The following is a 17545-nucleotide window of genomic DNA, read 5'->3' as shown; positions in this document are numbered from 1 at the left end:
ATTGTTCAAGCTTCTCCCCAAACTATTTTATATATCCTTTCACATGTATATATTGTCTCCCCAGCTAGATTGGAAGCTCTTCAAAGGCAGAAGCTATTTTCACTTTTGTCTTTGTACCCCTAGTGTCTAATATAATGCCTAGAATACTGTTAAGCACTTAAAGCATTCTTGCTGATTGAAAATAGTCCAACTCATGTATTGCAGTGAAGAGGAAAGTGAGGCCTAAAGAAGTCAATGACTTGCTCAAGGTCTCAAAGACAGAAGTAGAAGAGGTGGGATTCAAATGCAAGTCTTTTGACTCTAAATCCAGTACGCTTCATTGCACCCCAATGAAGGTTATAACAGAAACTCACTTCATTATTTGAATGTGACCTATTATGTTAACCATTGTTGGGCACACGGATGTTTGGCACCATAGTCCTAGCTCTGCTGTTTTCTCCCTGCATGGCCTTGGGCAGAGCATTTGACCCCTCAGTGACCTGTTTTCTCATCTATAAAATGAAGAGGTTTGACTAGATGACCTCAGAGCTCCCTAACACTTCTAGGTCTATGACCTAAAGCAGGGAGTTTCTTGAGGGAAGAATAGTGTCATGTCGTGTCAGGAAAGCTTGTAGTTTTGCTACCTATTCAGTTGTTTAGTAAGGACAGTGTACTGATATCCCATAGTCCCTTTCCTAGCCTCAGATGCCAGGATGAATGAGTGAGTGAATGAATGAATGAAAAAAGTAGTTTTTAAAGACCTACTATATGCCAGGGACTCTACTAGGCATTGGAGATACAAAGAAAAAGCAAACACAGTTCTTGGCCTCTAGCAGTTGACATCCTAACAGAGTGAGACCACACATATAGACTTCCAGGAAAAAGAAAGAGAATGCTCAGGGTGGGAGGGGTCAGGCACATAGGTTACTTACATGGTGATCTTTATGGACGTTGTAAGATTACTGCTATGCAAAGTGACTTCAATGTTGGTGTTCCTGTTTCTCACCTCCTGTAACTGAAACTCCACGAGACTATAGTAGACTAGGAAAGCAAAACATACCAAAGAACCAGGAAAATGAGATGGGGTGAAAGGGTGGGAGATTATGAATTTGAAACGTTCTACTTGTATCATCCAAAATGGTGGTGGTGCCTCTAGAGCTAGGACTAGGGAATAAGGTGGACAGCTACTGAAAGCCACAAGACCTAGGGAGGCTTCAGTGAAGGACACTTTGTTGTTTTTTTGCAGGGGGGAAGACAGGGCACTTGGGGTTAAGTGACTTGCCCAAGATCACACAGCTAGTAAGTGTTAAGTGTCTGAAGTCAAATTTGAACTCAGGTTCTCCTGACTCCAAGGCCGGTGCTCTATTCACTGCGCCACCTAGCTGCCCCTGAAGGACACTTTGGAATAAAATCAGGAACACAAATGTAGACCTGGAAGATATCTTAATGACCATCTATTCTAACCCCATCATTTTATAGCTGAGGGAAGCCAGACTCAGGGAAATTAAGTGACCTGTCCAGGAATACACAGCTAAGTATCAGAGGTAAAATTTGAACCCATATCCTCTGAATTTATATCCAGTGTTAATTCTAGAGCATTCCATCTGTTAATTATTTTCTATTTATTCTGTATATAGCTCTTTTTGTGTATAAATGTATATGTGTGTGTGTATATACATATATATGTAAATTTTTTTTTGCTTGTTATCTGCCTCATTAGATTGTAAACTCCTTGAGAATAAGGAACTTTCTTTGACTGTTTTTTGTATCCTTAGTCCTCGGCACAATGCCTGGCACACAGTAGTTGCTTTGTAAATGTTGATTAATTGATTGACTTCTTGTGGCTTATAGTGATAAGTAAAGTCATATATTAGGATGAAGGCTTAAAACCTCCAGTGGCCAGTAAGTATCACCCATTGAGGTCCAGTTTTCAAACTTTATCTATAAAGATTTTTGCTTTGCCCTGTGTCTGAGTCTGACTATTCAGTCACATTACCTAATTTCCCCATTGAGACATAATATAGAATGAAAAGAAAAGGTCTGTCACCCCTCATGGAATTTGATTCTCCCCCAGTGCAGGAGGGAGTCGATGTCTAGAAAGGCATGAGGGCCTGGATAGCCATAGGCTTGACTTGAAACACAGAATCATAGATTTAGATCTGAAAAAGACTTTGAAGGCCATCTTGAAGAAACTGAGGCCTGGAGAGAGGAGTGACTTGGCCAAAGTCACAGGAATAGTAAGCAGCAGAAGTGAGATTTGAATGCAGGTCCTGTGACTCCTGAGTCAATCCTCATGTGGCATTGTCTAATGGTCAGAGCAGGGGCTTGAAACACAACATGTTGACACCAAATTTTCTCCATAATAGGCTGCTGGGAGAAACAAGGTGGCGAAGGGGAGAGTGCTGGGAAAACTGGCCTCAGATACCCAGGGTCACATGGCTACAAAGTAAGTCACTTAACCCTGTTTGCCTCAGTTTCCTCATCAGTAAAATGAGCTGGAAAAGGGAATGGCAAACCACTCTTTGCCAAGAAAACCCCAAAATGGGGCCACAAAGAGCTGGATATGACTGAAAACAACCAAATAACAACAAAGGCTGTTTTCAATATTAAGAGTCTGAGATGAAGTGGGTTTCTCCTTTTCCTTTTTATTATTGTCGTTCGACTTTTTTTGGGAGGGGAGGAGTCGCAACTCACGACAGTATGGAGCCTTTGAAGTGGTCTGGAGGTAGACTTTCACTTCTTTGGGAGGCTTTTCCATGTTGATCCCTCCTTGTTCCAGTAAACCTAGAAAAGAAACAGAAAGAACTGAGCCTGTGAAGGCCTGATCTAGAAGTGAGAGTGTTCTGGTTTCTCTTTAGTCATAATTACTCATTGCAGCAACCCAGCAAACAGTCATATTTGTTCACGGGAAATACTGATCTCACTTTCTCAGTCAGGTAGGAAAAATGTGATTTGATTTGACCGCCCACTTAGATGAATTTGTTTGTTTGTTTGTTTCACGTTGCTGGGCTGCTGCAAAACAAATTTCTTTTCAAGGCAAGAAGTCTTGGCCATTGCAGTTACATTTGGAAGCCTTGGGTAACACCACAACAGATGAATGTGTTTCTCACAGGCTCTGGCCTGGATGTGCTCACATTGCAGGGGCAGCATAGAGTAGTATGGATGTGAGCAATAATGCTAGAGAGTGTGGCCTGAACCAGATTAAAATCTAAAATCTAATCTAAAACAGTAAATAAAAATACAACAAAATGTAGATAATGTTAATTTGTAGTTTTTTTAAACCATGTGACCTCCAGAGATCCTTCTGTACAGTTTAGCAACTCTGTTTCTATTTGAGGCTGACAACACTGGTGTAGGAAAGAGAAGACTAGACTGAGTCCAGCAGTCCTGGGTTCAAATCCTGCCTCTAACCTTTACTAGCAGGGTAACCCTAGGCAAGTCACTAGATAACTCAAGCAACTCCTTAGTAATTTGTGTCATTTCAAAAAATAATCTATTACAAAAGAATTTCAAAAAAAAAATCTAAGTCATAGATGGTGTGCGATTTGTACCAGTGGAGTTTCCACACCAAGTTTCTCTACATTAAGAAAATCATAGACCTTTCAAGTATTTCTGTATCCTCACACAACACTGCCAGGCCCAGGTCATATTTTCTTTTAGCCCAATCTTGCAGATACTCTTGGATGTAACACTGTCTCCTGTCTCTGTGCCTAGACCTTGAGGATAGGATGGACAGACCTTGAACCTTCTAAACAGACCTCTACCAGCCCCTGATATTCTGCTTAGATGCATTCTGCCCTCCCCATCCTTCCCCACTATCCCCTATATAGTATGTTCTCTTCTACTCTTACTCTCCCCATCCCCCCATTCCCTTTGTCTTTGGAAAAAATAAGCCTTCCTCCCCAACCAGAGCTGTCCCTTCAATCATCTGTTTGCACCTCAACCCACATGGTCCCACTTCAGCTCCTCCTGCCTCTTCTACTAAAGCAACTATCCACTATTTAAACTATTTAATAATAGCTAATTGATAATTAATAGATAGTAAATAAACCAGTTAATTGGCTGCATGATCCTGAGCAATTCACTTAACTTGTCCGCCTCAGTGACTCTAATTATAAAATGGGGATCCTACCTCACAGGACTGTTGTGAAGTGTTGTGAGATGTGAGATAACATTTGTAAAGAGTTTAGCACAGTGCCTCTCATGCTCCTTTCATTTCCTGGCATCCACAAAGACTGATTCCTTCCATGTCACTGTGTTCTGGGCTACCCTCTCCAGTACTGGGCGGATCTCCTCTCATGTCCCTCACTCTCCGGTCCTATTGAAGAAATGGGAACATTCTACCATTTTCATTCAGAGGCTTCTCTCTTGAGGTTCGCTCTATCTAAATTTGTCACCTAATTCAGATCCTAGCAATCATTATCTACTGACTCCTAGGACATTTTTCTTTCTTTCTCAGTAAGTTCAGTGCCTCCTGGCTCACAGTCTCCTTCTCCAACCCTTCTTCTCATACTATGGGACTTCAAAGATATATTGATGTTCCCTACAGTATGCTGACTTCCCAATTACTCAGTCTACTCAACCCCATGACTTCCTCCTCCACTCAACCTCAACTACTTACACACAGGGCAATCACACCCTTGACCTTGTCATCAGCCACGAGTGTTCCACTTCCACTGAGATTCCTCAACTTAATTATAATTTTTAATCGTTTTATCTTTATGCATTACTAGTCCCAGATTTATTCTCTATCCTCGTGGTGTTCTCTAGTTCATCTGCCTTTCAGTATTTTCTAAGCCATTACTCCTCCTCTGGTTGCATTCTCCTCCCTTGACAATTTCAACCCCAATTCTTCACCATCTTCTATCTTGAATCCCTTAATATCTTTGTCTTATCTCCACAAAGACACTGCTAAATCTGAAACCTGGATGGGGGTTACGATTCCTGTAGTACCTATCTCACAGGGTTGTTCTAAGTGTAGTACCTTTTCCCAATTGCACTTACAGATTGAATTCTGTCCCCAGGGGGCTGACTGCTACTGCCCTGGGTTCAAAGTGGATTCACACATCTAAAACTATAGCTCACCAACTCCCACCAGTTTATTTACCTTTAAGTCAGTCAGTAAAAAAAATTAGCTCAAAGGAAAGACATTTACTAAGATGACTTGTAAGAACAATAGCTACAAGATATCTCCCACACACCAAATTATCACAGACACATTCTCGCACAAATACATACAGCATCAGTCGGAAGAGTGGGCTTATATAGAGAATATGCTGGTAATGAGGTGTACATGTAGGGACCGAATATAGTCAAGGCAGCAAACTCATCCTCTTAACCCTGCAGAGCCCTGATATTTTTTTCTTGGTATCTTCATGCTGCTCCCTCCTAGATACCTCAACCCTTCTGGTCTCTCTGAGCCTTCTCTTATTTATAACTCAACTTCTGACTTCCACAGCTAATTTTTATCTTGAATCCATAGATAGCTCTCTTCTCTTCTGCCAGGGCTCACATTCCTTTAAGACTTTCCTCCAACTTTCTCTTGACTTATCTCCTTCCCTACTAGATATGGTACTTCCTACTGGGCAAGCAGTTCTGCTACGACACCATGATCAAGACGGAAGAATGGAGACAAATCCCCTCTCCTTTACTGGTAGGAGGTCATTAGTCTCACTTCACAAAACTGCTTTCTTCCTTGACCTTCTGGAGGACTGGCAAGATTAGCTCTTTAGGGGCCAATCTTAAGCCAGCCAATGGCAAGCTATCTCTATAATTTCATTTGGTAAACTTCTTCACCCTTTGCAAAGGGATAACAGGGTATAGATACACCTTCACATTTTCTTTACTATATTTAAGTCTCCTCTGTTATCTACTCCCTTAATGACAACAATAGCTGGCATTTATGTAGTACTTTGTGGTTCAAAAAATGCTTTCAAAATCTTATCATTTTATCCCCTTGGGATAAAACAACCTTGGGAGGTAGGTGCTACTATTATCCCCATTTTACAGTTGAGCAAACAGGGAGAAGTTAAGTGACTTGCCCAGCTAATAAGCTTCTGAGGCTGAATTTGAATTCAAGTCTTTCTGACTCTAAGCCCTCTGTTCACTGTAACATCTAATGATTACATCAGCTAGGCTGGGGTGGGAAGTGGGAATCCTTCACTATATAAAGAAATGCTTCCTGGGGCGGCTAGGTGGCTGCAGTGAGTAAAAGCTCTGGAGTCAGGAGGACCCGAGTTTGGTTTCTGCCTCAGATACTTAACACCCCCACAAAAAGATTAGCTTGTAACCTTGGGCAAGTTACTTAACCCCAATTGCCCTCCAAAAGGCAAAAAAAAGAAATGCTTCCTAAAGCTTAAAGTGCTATTGAAACAAGTTGTTATCATTGCCTACCTTTCATGAGGATCAAATGAGATCAAAAGAATTAGAGCCCAAAGAGACCCTAGAGGTCATCTAGTCCAGAGATGTCAAACTCAAATACAAATGGATCCATGCAGGCTGTACTTAGAAAACCACAAGTTAACATTACACCGTATTTATTTATATTGTTAAATTTATTTTGGGAAGCTAGGTGGCATAGTGGAGAGAGTGCTGGGTTTGGAGTCAAGAAGACCTGAGTTCAAATCTAGCCTCAGACACTAGCTGTGTGATCCTGGGCAAGTCATTTAACCCTGTCAGTTTCAATTTCCTCATCTATAAAATGAGCTGGAGAAAGAAATGGCAAACCACTCCAGTATCTTTGCCCCCCCCCCAAAAAAAACCTACAAATGGGGTCACAAAGAGTCCAATATGACTGAAATGACTGAACAACTACATTTTGTTAAACATCTCTCAATTACATTTTAATCTGTTTCTGACTTTAAGGGAGTTTGACTCCTTAGACTTAGTCAACCACCTTATTTTACAGATAACAAAACTTTCCAAAACTAAGAGAAGTTGAATAACTTGCCCAAGGTCACAAAGTAAATAAGTGTCAGGGCTGGGATTTGAACCTAGATTGTCTGATTTCAAATCTAGCAGTCTTCTGAGTGAAAATGCAGTTCCTGGTGTCTTCTAGCACATTTTATACAGTAGTTGTAGAATAAATGAACAAGTAAATAAATGAATCAATGAATCAGAAGATGGTAGGGAGCTGAACACAGAATGCAACTCTACAAATTAGAATTAGTTTAAAATTTCATCAACAGTTTCCTGTTTTCCCTTAGGGAAAAGATTGTTCTTGACAACAAGGGATCAATACTTAAAGTTGGGACAGTTCCTAGCATTTAACTTGTCCCAGCAGAGATGAAGACTTTACCAATTCTGGGACAGGAATGCTGAAAAGGGTCAGCACAATCCAGACAACGTCCTGAAAGGAAATCCTTGAAGCTGGCACAAGGGAAGGCCATCAGTGGACAGGAATTCTCCAAGGCACTGAGGTAGAGATGAACAGCTCTCATGTGGTCACAGATCAGATAGTTGTAACCTGAACAGAGATATAAAAGGGAGGCAACAGATGAAGGCAGATGGAAATTCCCCCTCTCCACCAACTGCCAGTAACTTTCCTTCACCTCTAAATTGGCAGACTGTAAGTATTCGGGACTTCCCCCATTGAAACACTACTTTGAATGTTAAGCGACAGGGGTTGTACTGGATCTGATTTCCTTGTACCATTGCTGCCCCCTCCCTCCCCCCAACACACACACACATACCCCTCCCCCTTCCCATAATGCTCAATTTGAGCCAAATTCCCACACAACAGAGTAGCCAGTTCTTCAAAACATGGAAACTAACAGTATTCAGAGAGAGCTTCGCAAAGGGAAGGAAGGGAGGAAATGAACATTTGTATCGCACCTACTTTGTACCAGTCACTGTGCTAAAGAACTTGACAAATTATCTCATTGGATCCTCACAACAACCCTTCTGTGAAGTAGGTTCCATTATTATCTTCATTTTACAGTTGAAACTGAGGCAGACAGAGGTTAAGAGACTTGCCCAGGGTCACAAAGCTACTAAGTGCCTGAGGCAGGATTTGAACTTACCATATTTCACCACATAATCACTGCAGATTTTATGCCAAATTCTTTTGCAAAAAAGTAGGGTGCAACCATTATGTGAAGCTTTAAAAAAATTGTGGTGGTATTACTTAAAAATCATTTATAACTAAAATGCCTTTGGTGCAACACGAGGGCGCACATAATACTTGGGAATATATGGTAAAATGGGCAAGATACAACTCTTACTGGAGATTTACTCATGGTGGTTTCACCGTCCACTCCTCTTGCTCCTCCACTTCTTCATTGGGTTAAGTTGATTTTAATCTGTTTCTGACTTTAAGGGAGTTTGACTCCTTAGACTTAGTCAACCACCTTATTTTACAGATAACAAAACTTTCCAAAACTAAGAGAAGTTGAATAACTTGCATTAGTTATTTATTATAATAACATAGCATTAGTACTCCAGTGTTTTAAAAAGCCATGCAAGTCAGCTTGCAGAAATATACTGACAATGCACATGGGCTGAGAATTCTAGGCTCATAGCTTGCAATGCAGGAGAAATAAATGCATATCCACATGCCACTGGTGAACACATTGCTGCTCTGTTTACCTTTTAAGCAGCATGAAGAGCAGAATTTTATATACGTGTGTGTGTGTGTGGATAATGTGCTAAAAGGTTACAAACCAATTTTTGGACTGGAAAAAACAGGGTGGGATGGTTATATGGTGGTGACTGATGAAATATGTGAAATATGGTAGGTCTTCCTGACTCCAGGCCCTGTTCTCTGTCCACTTGGTCATCCAGCTGCCTAAAACAGTTGAATTTTCTAAAGGCCAACTATTGGCTTCCTACCCTGTAGTTCATTGTGTTTTGGGGAGTGTGCGGGGAGAAATCCTATACTATGTCCAAAGGGCAATAAAACTGCACAAATCCTTTACATTGGGAACTCAGGGAGAGGAACTCCTACCAATATGGATAGGCACCTTCTTAGCCATTTAGAGTTTTAGAGGTGCCTGGGACATTCAGAGGTTAAGTGATTTAAAGAGAGTGGGAAGTGAACCCAGGTCACACCAATTCGGAGGCCAGCCTCCTTCCCTACCTAGGTCAAGCTGCCTCTCATTTTGCAGAAAGAACAAATGTGGTAAACCCTGGGAGAATCTGCCATGGAGAGTGAAAAAGAGACATTCATTCTCAGCTCCTGATATGTATAACCTCAGATAATAGCATGATACTAGAGCAGGAATAGTGTTTGGAGATTAGCTCCTCCAACTACTTTCACATTACAGATGGTGAAGCTCAGGACTGATGAGGCTGAGATTTGCCCAAAAGCAAACCTCAGTTTTGTGACTCCAAATCCAATGATTTTTTTTCACTACATCATGCAAATGGCCTATATAACATTGTGCTTCTCCATTCTACAGAGGAAGAACTGAGGCCCTGGTAGCCAAGGGATGAAGAGGTGGGGTTGTTGTTTAGTTGTATCCAGTTCCTCATCAATTGGGGTTTTCTTGGTAGAAATACTAGAATGGTTTGCCATTCCCTTTTCCAATTCATTTTACAGATGAGGAAACTGAGACAAACAGGGTTAAGTGACTTGGCCCGCCCCACAGCTAGTAAGAGTCAGATTTGAACTCAGGAAGATTCATCTTCCTGACTCCATGCCCATCACTCTATCCACTTTGCCACCTACCCACCCTTTGGCAAGGATACTGGAGTGGTTTGCCATTTTCTTCTCCAGTGAATTAAGGCAAACAGAGGTTAAGTGATTTGACTAGGGTCACATATCTAGTGTCTAAGGCTGGATTCGAACTCAGATCTTCCTGACTCCAGGCCCAGCACTCTATCCATTAAGCCACTTAGCTGTTTCCTTTGCCCCTGATATATACTAGTAATGTAAACATAGGTAAGAATGCATACTTGACCTCTTTGTCTCAGGCAACTTTCTAACACTATTCCTTACAAATGATTTGCTGATTTGTGTCAGTAAAAGAAATTTCTCCTTGGGGGTGGGATTCACTTCACCAATATACCAATGAAATCAAAGGTCTACACTGTGTCCCTGAAAAAATGGTTTTATTATACTCATGGATGAGGGTTCTTAAAAAGTGTCCCCAAAGCAGGGAATGCTGCCCTTTAGAATAAGGCACCAAAGTGCCTATTTTGGTTCTCTTCAATATTTGTGCTCCTAAAATGCAAGATGGCAGATAAAGTAATCTCAAACTGTGTCTTCTGGACTTTTCCACTTCTTGGAGAAAGCACTAAGGAGAGAGCAGCTGTCTGCCCATCTCTGGAAATTCTATGCCACTTTCTTAAAATGACTCTGTTTGTCACCCTACAAAAATGTCCTCAAGTCTCCCACAGAGTACATTTTTATGGTCACCTTAGTCATCCACATAAATATTTCTCACTTCCCCACCCCATAACCCAGTTGTCAGGCAACTAAAAAGCCACCCTACTTGGCTTTGTAGAGGCTATTGGCAAGTGTGGCTTAGCCAGAAGTCAGTGCCCTAGGGAGAGAGGCGTTTCTTACTTAGGTGATTAGTTGAAGAGTGGTTGGGGTTCTTAAAAACTGGGCTGATCACTCTGTATTGTAGTCCATTCTCAAAAACACCAAGGTTCAGGCCTGCCACCCAGGACCAACATCCCCTATGCTCATTCTTATTCACAATATCATCCTATACTGTATCTAAAGGGCTATAAAACTGTGCATATCCCTTGATCTAGTAATACCACTACTAGGTCTGTATCCCAGGGAGATGAAAGGAAAAGGAAAAGGTCTTATATGTACACAAATATTTATAGAAGCTCTTTTTGTGGTGGCAAAGAATTGGAAGTTGAAGGAATGCCCATCAATTGAGGAATGGCTGAACAGGTTGTAGTATATGATTGTGAAGTAATACTATAGTGCTGTAAGAAATGATGAGCAGGATAATTTCAGAAAAACCTGAGAAGACTTACGTGAACTGAGAGTGAAATGAGTAGAACCAGGAGATCATTGTACGTACTAACAGCAATATCGTATGATGATTAACTGTGAATGACTTAGTTATTCTCAGCAAAACAATGATACAAGACAATTCCAAAGGATTTATGATGAAAAAAAATGCTATCAACCTTCAGAGAAAGAAGTGATAGGGTCTAAATACAGATTGAAGCTTTTTTTAATTTATTTTTTTCTTTTGGGGGGGGTCTTTTGCAACAAAGCTAATATGGAAATATATAATCTATATGAAAATGCTTGCCTTCTCAAGGAGGAGGGAAGGTAGAGAAGGAAAGAATTTAGAACTCAAAAACTATTTTTAAAATGTTAAAAATTGTCTTACATATGATTGAGAAAAATAAGATAAAAATTTAAAAAAATATCATCCTAAAAATACTATCCACATCCAGAGAAAGAACTTTGGAGTCTGAAAGCAGATGGAATCATACTATTTGCTCTCCTTTTCTCTTGTTGTTTTGCTTTGTTTCTTTAGTGTAGTTCCTCTCACTAGTTCTAATTCTCCTTTACACCATGACTAATGTGAAAATATGTTTAATATGAATATATAAGTAGAGCCTATATCAGATTGCAGGTTGTCTTGGGGAGGGAGGAAGAGAGGAAGGGGAAGAAAATTTAAAACGCAAAATCTTATGGAAGTGAATGTTGAAAACTAAAAACTAATTAATTAATTATAAAAATGTTTTAAAATATATCAACCTAAGTATATTAGATAATTCCAAAGGAAATTGTACTAATCTGCTCTTGTGTCCCAGAGGTCAACACTACTTATCACTTATTTCCTGAGTTAAGAGAAAGTATAGGGACCTCCATTTTTGTAGCTGTCTGACAGGTGAAAGAGCACTGACTTTGGAATCAGGAGACCCAACTTCAAATCCTACCTCTGATTCTCACCACTTATGTGACTTTGGGCAAATTATTAAGGCTCCCTGGATCTCAGTTTCCTCATATGTAAAATGAGGAAGCTGGACTTAATAGCCTCTGACATTCCTTCTAGCTCTTAAGCTATGATGTTAGATTCCAATATACCTGCATGAATAAATGAGGGACAGCCTGGCTGGTCTCGGCCTCCGTTGACAAAGTAGTCCACATGTCCAACTGGAATCCGGATACCCAAATCTGAAAGAAGTAAAAAAAATCTATGAGCCTCTTTCTCTGTGGCCCAAAGGAACTTCCATTTCCCCTGAGAGTTGGGGGATAAAAAATTTAACTGAGCCCATTGCCAGACTTTAAAGTATATAGCAGGTTATACATGAGACATTGGTTCTAGAGCAGAAGATCCAGGTCCCAGTCCTGCCTCTGACCTGTTTGGACTTGGATAAGTCACCCTTCATTTCCTAATCTATAAAACGAAAAGTTTGGACAAGATGGTCTTTGAGATCCCTTCTGCTCTAGCTCTATGAACATATAACAGCAGAGAGAACAGTAGGAAACATCCTTCTAACTATACACAAGGAGACTCTAAGATAAAAGCATAAGTTCTGTGGAGGTAACAGTGCAGACATAGGTCTAAGGCTTTATGGACATAACCTGGCAACATCCTATCTACTGGTGAAGCAATGGGCTTTTTTGGGGTGTGGGGGGTTTGGTAGGAATACATGGGGGGGGGTACATAAAGTGGGAAGAAGCAAGCAGAGGAACAAAGAGGAACATGTGATATTTCCCCTTTCAAATATAGGGCTAACAATGAGAGGAAGGTGATCTTTAATGTCTCAGAATTAGAAGAGCTTATAGAGGAGGAAGAGGGAAGAATTGAAAAGTAGAGGAAAGGAAGGAGACCTTGGTTTGACAGTGGTGGACACTGATGAATGCTCCTATAGGTGAAGAGAGATGGTCTGTGAAGGGGGATGGAGGCCTTATGCTAGATGTGGCCTCGGGAATTTGTGCTTGAAGAGTCTACTTGTCCTGCCTCAGGAAGAGGGAAGTTGGAATTCCTAGGGGTAACTAGCCCTGAGTGGAAGAGCATGGACCCAGGGAGGAGAGCTAAGGAAAATAGGGGGAGAAAGCAAACGAGGAAAGAGTACAGATAAGAATGGGCTGCATAATCAGGGACATAGTTTGGAAAGGGCCCTACTATAGGGAAGTGTCCTCCCTGACACCTGAAATAACTAGCTTTGTTCTGGGAGTGAAATTAAGTAGAAAAAAGTAGAAACTCTACAAGGCAGGGGCAGAAACTGTCTAAAGGGTAGAACCCAGAATGGTTACCTTGAAAATTTTGACTGCATGAGAAATACAGAGAAAAGAGAAAGACCAGATTATTAAAGTTCATGAATCAGAGAATGAGGGTTAGAGTAAAGATAGACAATGAAAAGGGTGGGAAAAATCCTTTTGTAAAGGGATAGAAAAAAGAAGAGGAAAGAGGAGGAAATCTGCTTAGCTAGTTGTGAGAGAAAAAAGAAAAGAAGAGCCAATACAATAAAATAAAAACAGGAGAGAAAAAAATAAATGAATCAGCAAAATTCCAGAGGGAAAGGAGAAATGAATGAGAAGAAGGGATCAGGGGTGAGAAGAAGAGAGCCATTGGAAACAGTCACCCTAAAAAAGATTAAGGTAAAATATTGGAAGGAACATAATGCAGTGTTTGCAGCAGAAGAGGGAAAAATCTTAACCTAAAAAATACAGTATTAAAAACAGATGGAGGAAAATATAAACATTTCATAACCTTAAATGTGAACAGATTGAATAATTCAATAAAATGAAAAAGAGCGACAAATTGAATAAGGAAAAAAAAAGCCTACAATCTGCTGCTTATAAAACATACATTTAAAAAATAGACATACACAAAATAAAACTGAGGGAATGGGGAAAAATTTTTACTATGCCTCAAGTGAATCCAAAAAGGCAGGATTTACCATTATGCTATTTGACAAAGCAAAAACAAACATTCAAAAAATAGAAAGGATAAAATGACATTTTGCTGAAAGGAACCATAGACAACAAACCAATATCAGTAATAAACATATGTGCTTCAAATGCCTTAGCATCCAAGTTTACAAAGAAAACATTATCTGGGTTACAAGAAGACATAGACAGCAACACAACAATGACAGGTGACTTTAATATTCCTCTATCTGTTTTGGATAAGTCTAAAAGGAAAATAAATAAAATGGGAAATATAAAACTGAACAAATTCATGGAGAAACTAGAATGAAAAGACTTCTAGCACCTTCTAAATAAGACAATAAAAGAATACACATATTTCTTAGAAATGAATAGGTTTTTATTAATCAATCCTTTTACTCCCCAAACTCTACAAAGTACAGGCATAGAGGAACCTTTTTTTAATATCACAAAAACCATCTATCTAAAACTAAAAGTAAGCATCTTACACAATGGGGATAATATGGGAGTGAAACAAGCATGTCCATTCTCCCCACTGTTGTTTGATATAGTTCTAGAAATGCTAGCAACAGCCATAAGACAAGAAAGAAATTAAAGGCATAAAAATAGGTAAAGAGGAAATAAAACTATCCTCATTTGCTGACAATATAGTTTTCTTGGAAAATCCTAGGAAATCAGCAAAGATACTAATTAAGACAATTAATGGCTTCAGTAAAATGTCAGGCTACAAAATAAACCCTCAAAAATCAGCATCATTTCTATATAATAACAACAAAACCAAAGAAGAAATAATAGAGGGGGTAGCTAGGTAGTGCAGTGAATACAGCACTGGCACTGGAGTGAGGAGGACCTGAACTCAAATCCAGCCTCAAACACTTAACACAAAAACTAGCCATGTGACCTTGGGCAAATCACTTAACCCGGATTGTCCTACCTTCCCCTCTCCAAAAAGAAAAAAAAATAGAAAGGGAAATCCCATTCCAAATAACAACATAATGCATAAAATATCTGGGGATTAGCCTACCAAAAGACTACATAAAAGACTTATATAAATTCAATTGCAAAGTGCTCAATTAAGAAGTAAAGAAAAACTTAAGCAGCTGGAAGAATATTCAGTTCTTATGGCTAGGCTACACCAATATAATAAAAATGAAACTACTACTACAGCTAATTTACCTTTTTAATGCTACTCTTATCAAAATACTAAGGGGCTACTTTGTAGAATTTTATAAAATAATAACAAATTCACTTAGAAAAACAAAAGAGCTATACTATCAAAGGAAATGATTGGGGGGGGGGGGGAGTAGGGAAGAAAGGAGAATAGCACTTTCAGGCCTCAAACAACTTTTATAAAACTTCTTGTCGTTCAGTTGTGCTTAAATCTATGTAAAGATACCGGAGTGGTTTGTCATTTCTTTCTCCAGTGTATCCTTATTTTACATTTGAAAAAACTGAGGCAAATAAGGGTTAAAATGACTCAACCAGAGTCACACAGCTAGTAAGTGTCTGAGACCAGATTTAAACTTAGAATTTCCTGACTCCAGGCACAGTGCTCTATCCACTAGACCAGCTAGTTGCCCATTTTATAAAACAGCAATCATCAAAACCACCTAGTATTAATTAAAGAAAAAAGAGGCAGATCAATGGAACTAATTTGGAAAATTGGAAAACATAAAATACCTAGGGAAAAACTCCTTACCTCATAAAAACTTCTGGGAAAATTGGAAATCAGTCTGTCAAATTAGGTTTAGCACCTTATACCATATTCAGTAATACATCCTAAATGGTTATACAACCTTGATATTAAAGATCATACTATAAAAAAAAGTTAGAAGAGAAACAAATCATCTCCTTCCTCACAGCTATGAGTAGAAGATATTTAACCAAACAATAAATGGAGGCAATTACAAAAGATAAGAGATAACTGATTACAGTTAACTGAAAAGCTTTTGTACAGTTGTAGTGGCAGTCACACTGGCATACACAGGATGGCTGCAAGCACAAGTTCTTAAATCTGCTCTACTACACAAGATAGCTGTTCAAAGGGTCAACAATCTTTTTAATTACATTCATTAGTTCATGGGAAAAGTCAACACCCTGAACTTCAGAGAAAATCTAAACAAAGAAAATGGAGAAAATACAAACAGAGAAATAAAGACTGACAGGGCTTCTGTCTGAGAAATTAGCACAGATGCAACTGTCTGATCAAGACAATACATGCATAGTTACCAGAGAGAGAAGCACCAACATCTGGGTTTTTCAAATCCAGTGGGGGGTGGGGGAGCTTTTTAACGACTACCCAGAGTCTCATCTGGTCAAATCACAAGAATACTCTTCCAGTGGGTGAGCTCCAAAGCAAAATGTTAACCTCAGAGTATTATATACCCTTTATAGAGCCAGAGGGTATCGCAACCCTCACAACCCAGTGACAAACAAATTAACAAAAACTGTGGGCCTTCCTACTGAACAAGTCTTCCCTAATCAAGTTTCCTTTAATGGGTTCCACTTGAAGCCTATTAATGGGCAAGGAAGATCTTCCTCTTTCCCATTACCAAAACAACAGTCAACATTAATGTATATGGGATAAGAAAGGAAGTTGTTGGAAAAAAAAAATCTTCGATCAAGTTTTTATGATACAGGTTTAGTATGTAAGATATGTAAACAATTAATAAATATATAGGAGACTACTAGCTGTTTTCCAATAGATAAGTGGCTAAAGGATATGAACAGTTCTCCAAAAAAGAATTGCAAAGTGTTCACTATCACATGAAAGAATGTTCTATATCACTAGTAGTAAGTGGAATGCAAATAAAAATAACCCAAAGGCTTCACTTCGTATGTGAAAATTGGCAAAAATGACCCCAAAATGGCAATAATCAATGTTTGAAGGGTTGTGGAATGATCACTGCAGCATTCATTTTTGGTGGAGCTGTGAAATGGTGTGACCATTTTAGAAAACAATTTGGAATTATTCAAATAAAATTATTTTAAACTCCCATACCCTTTGAACCAGGGACTCTATTAGTACATTGATAAAAAGAAAGTATTTATACACACCAACATATTTTTAGCATCACTTTTGGGGATAGTTAAGAGTTAGAAGGGGCACCTAGGTGGCACAGTAGATAGAGCACCAATCAAAAAGACTCTTGTTCCTGAGTTCAAATCCAGCCTCAGACATTTACTACCTGTGGGACTCTGAGCAAATCACCTAACCCTGTTGGCCTCAGTTTCCTCATCTGTGAAACGAGCTGAAGAAGGAAATGGCAAAACCAATGCATTATCTTTACCAAGAAAACTCCCAGAAGCAGTCATGAAGAGTTGGAAACAACTAAACAACAATAACAACAAAAGAATTGGAAACAAAGTAGATGCCCATTGACTGGGGAATGGAATGTTATTGTGTTGTAAGCATTGACATGTGTGATAAATACAGAGAAACACGGAGAGATCTTCATGAACTGATGCATAATGAATTAAGGAGTCAAGAAAACAACATACACAATGACTATAGCAATGTAAATGAAAAAAAGACATGCAAAAAAAATCAAAAGTAAATGTAATAGAATTATAAATATCAATCAGGACTCAACTGAAGAGATATGAGAAGACACCCCTCCAACCCACCCCTTCATGGAAGTGCAAGGTCCACAGGTGTTACACATTTCACATGTTTTCAGACTTTTTCAATGTATTAATTAGTTGTGCTAATTTTTTCCCATCTCTAAAAATTACTATTTATTTTGTGAG

At 39.3% G+C, this 17545-nt stretch overlaps 1 protein-coding gene across 1 annotated transcript in view; it reads right to left on the bottom strand.

Annotated features, from left to right (window-relative positions):
- ADPRH (ADP-ribosylarginine hydrolase) overlaps positions 1–17545 on the bottom strand; it is a 72227-nt gene that overhangs the window by 13115 nt on the left and 41567 nt on the right. The window contains exons 10-13 of the mRNA XM_069069982.1: positions 11984–12073; positions 7277–7444; positions 2674–2763; positions 912–1020 (exon numbers count right to left, since the gene is read on the bottom strand). Coding sequence (XP_068926083.1) covers positions 912–1020; positions 2674–2763; positions 7277–7444; positions 11984–12073 — 457 coding nt within the window. The remainder of the gene's footprint in view (positions 1–911; positions 1021–2673; positions 2764–7276; positions 7445–11983; positions 12074–17545) is intronic.

This window comes from Petaurus breviceps, unplaced genomic scaffold (assembly GCF_028583685.1).
Source record: "Petaurus breviceps papuanus isolate PSGF00001 unplaced genomic scaffold, PetGlider_PUasm1.0 90792, whole genome shotgun sequence".
Lineage (NCBI taxonomy): Eukaryota > Metazoa > Chordata > Mammalia > Diprotodontia > Petauridae > Petaurus > Petaurus breviceps.
The sequence above is the reverse complement of the archived record's forward strand: the minus strand, read 5'-3'. Positions and strand labels throughout refer to the sequence as shown.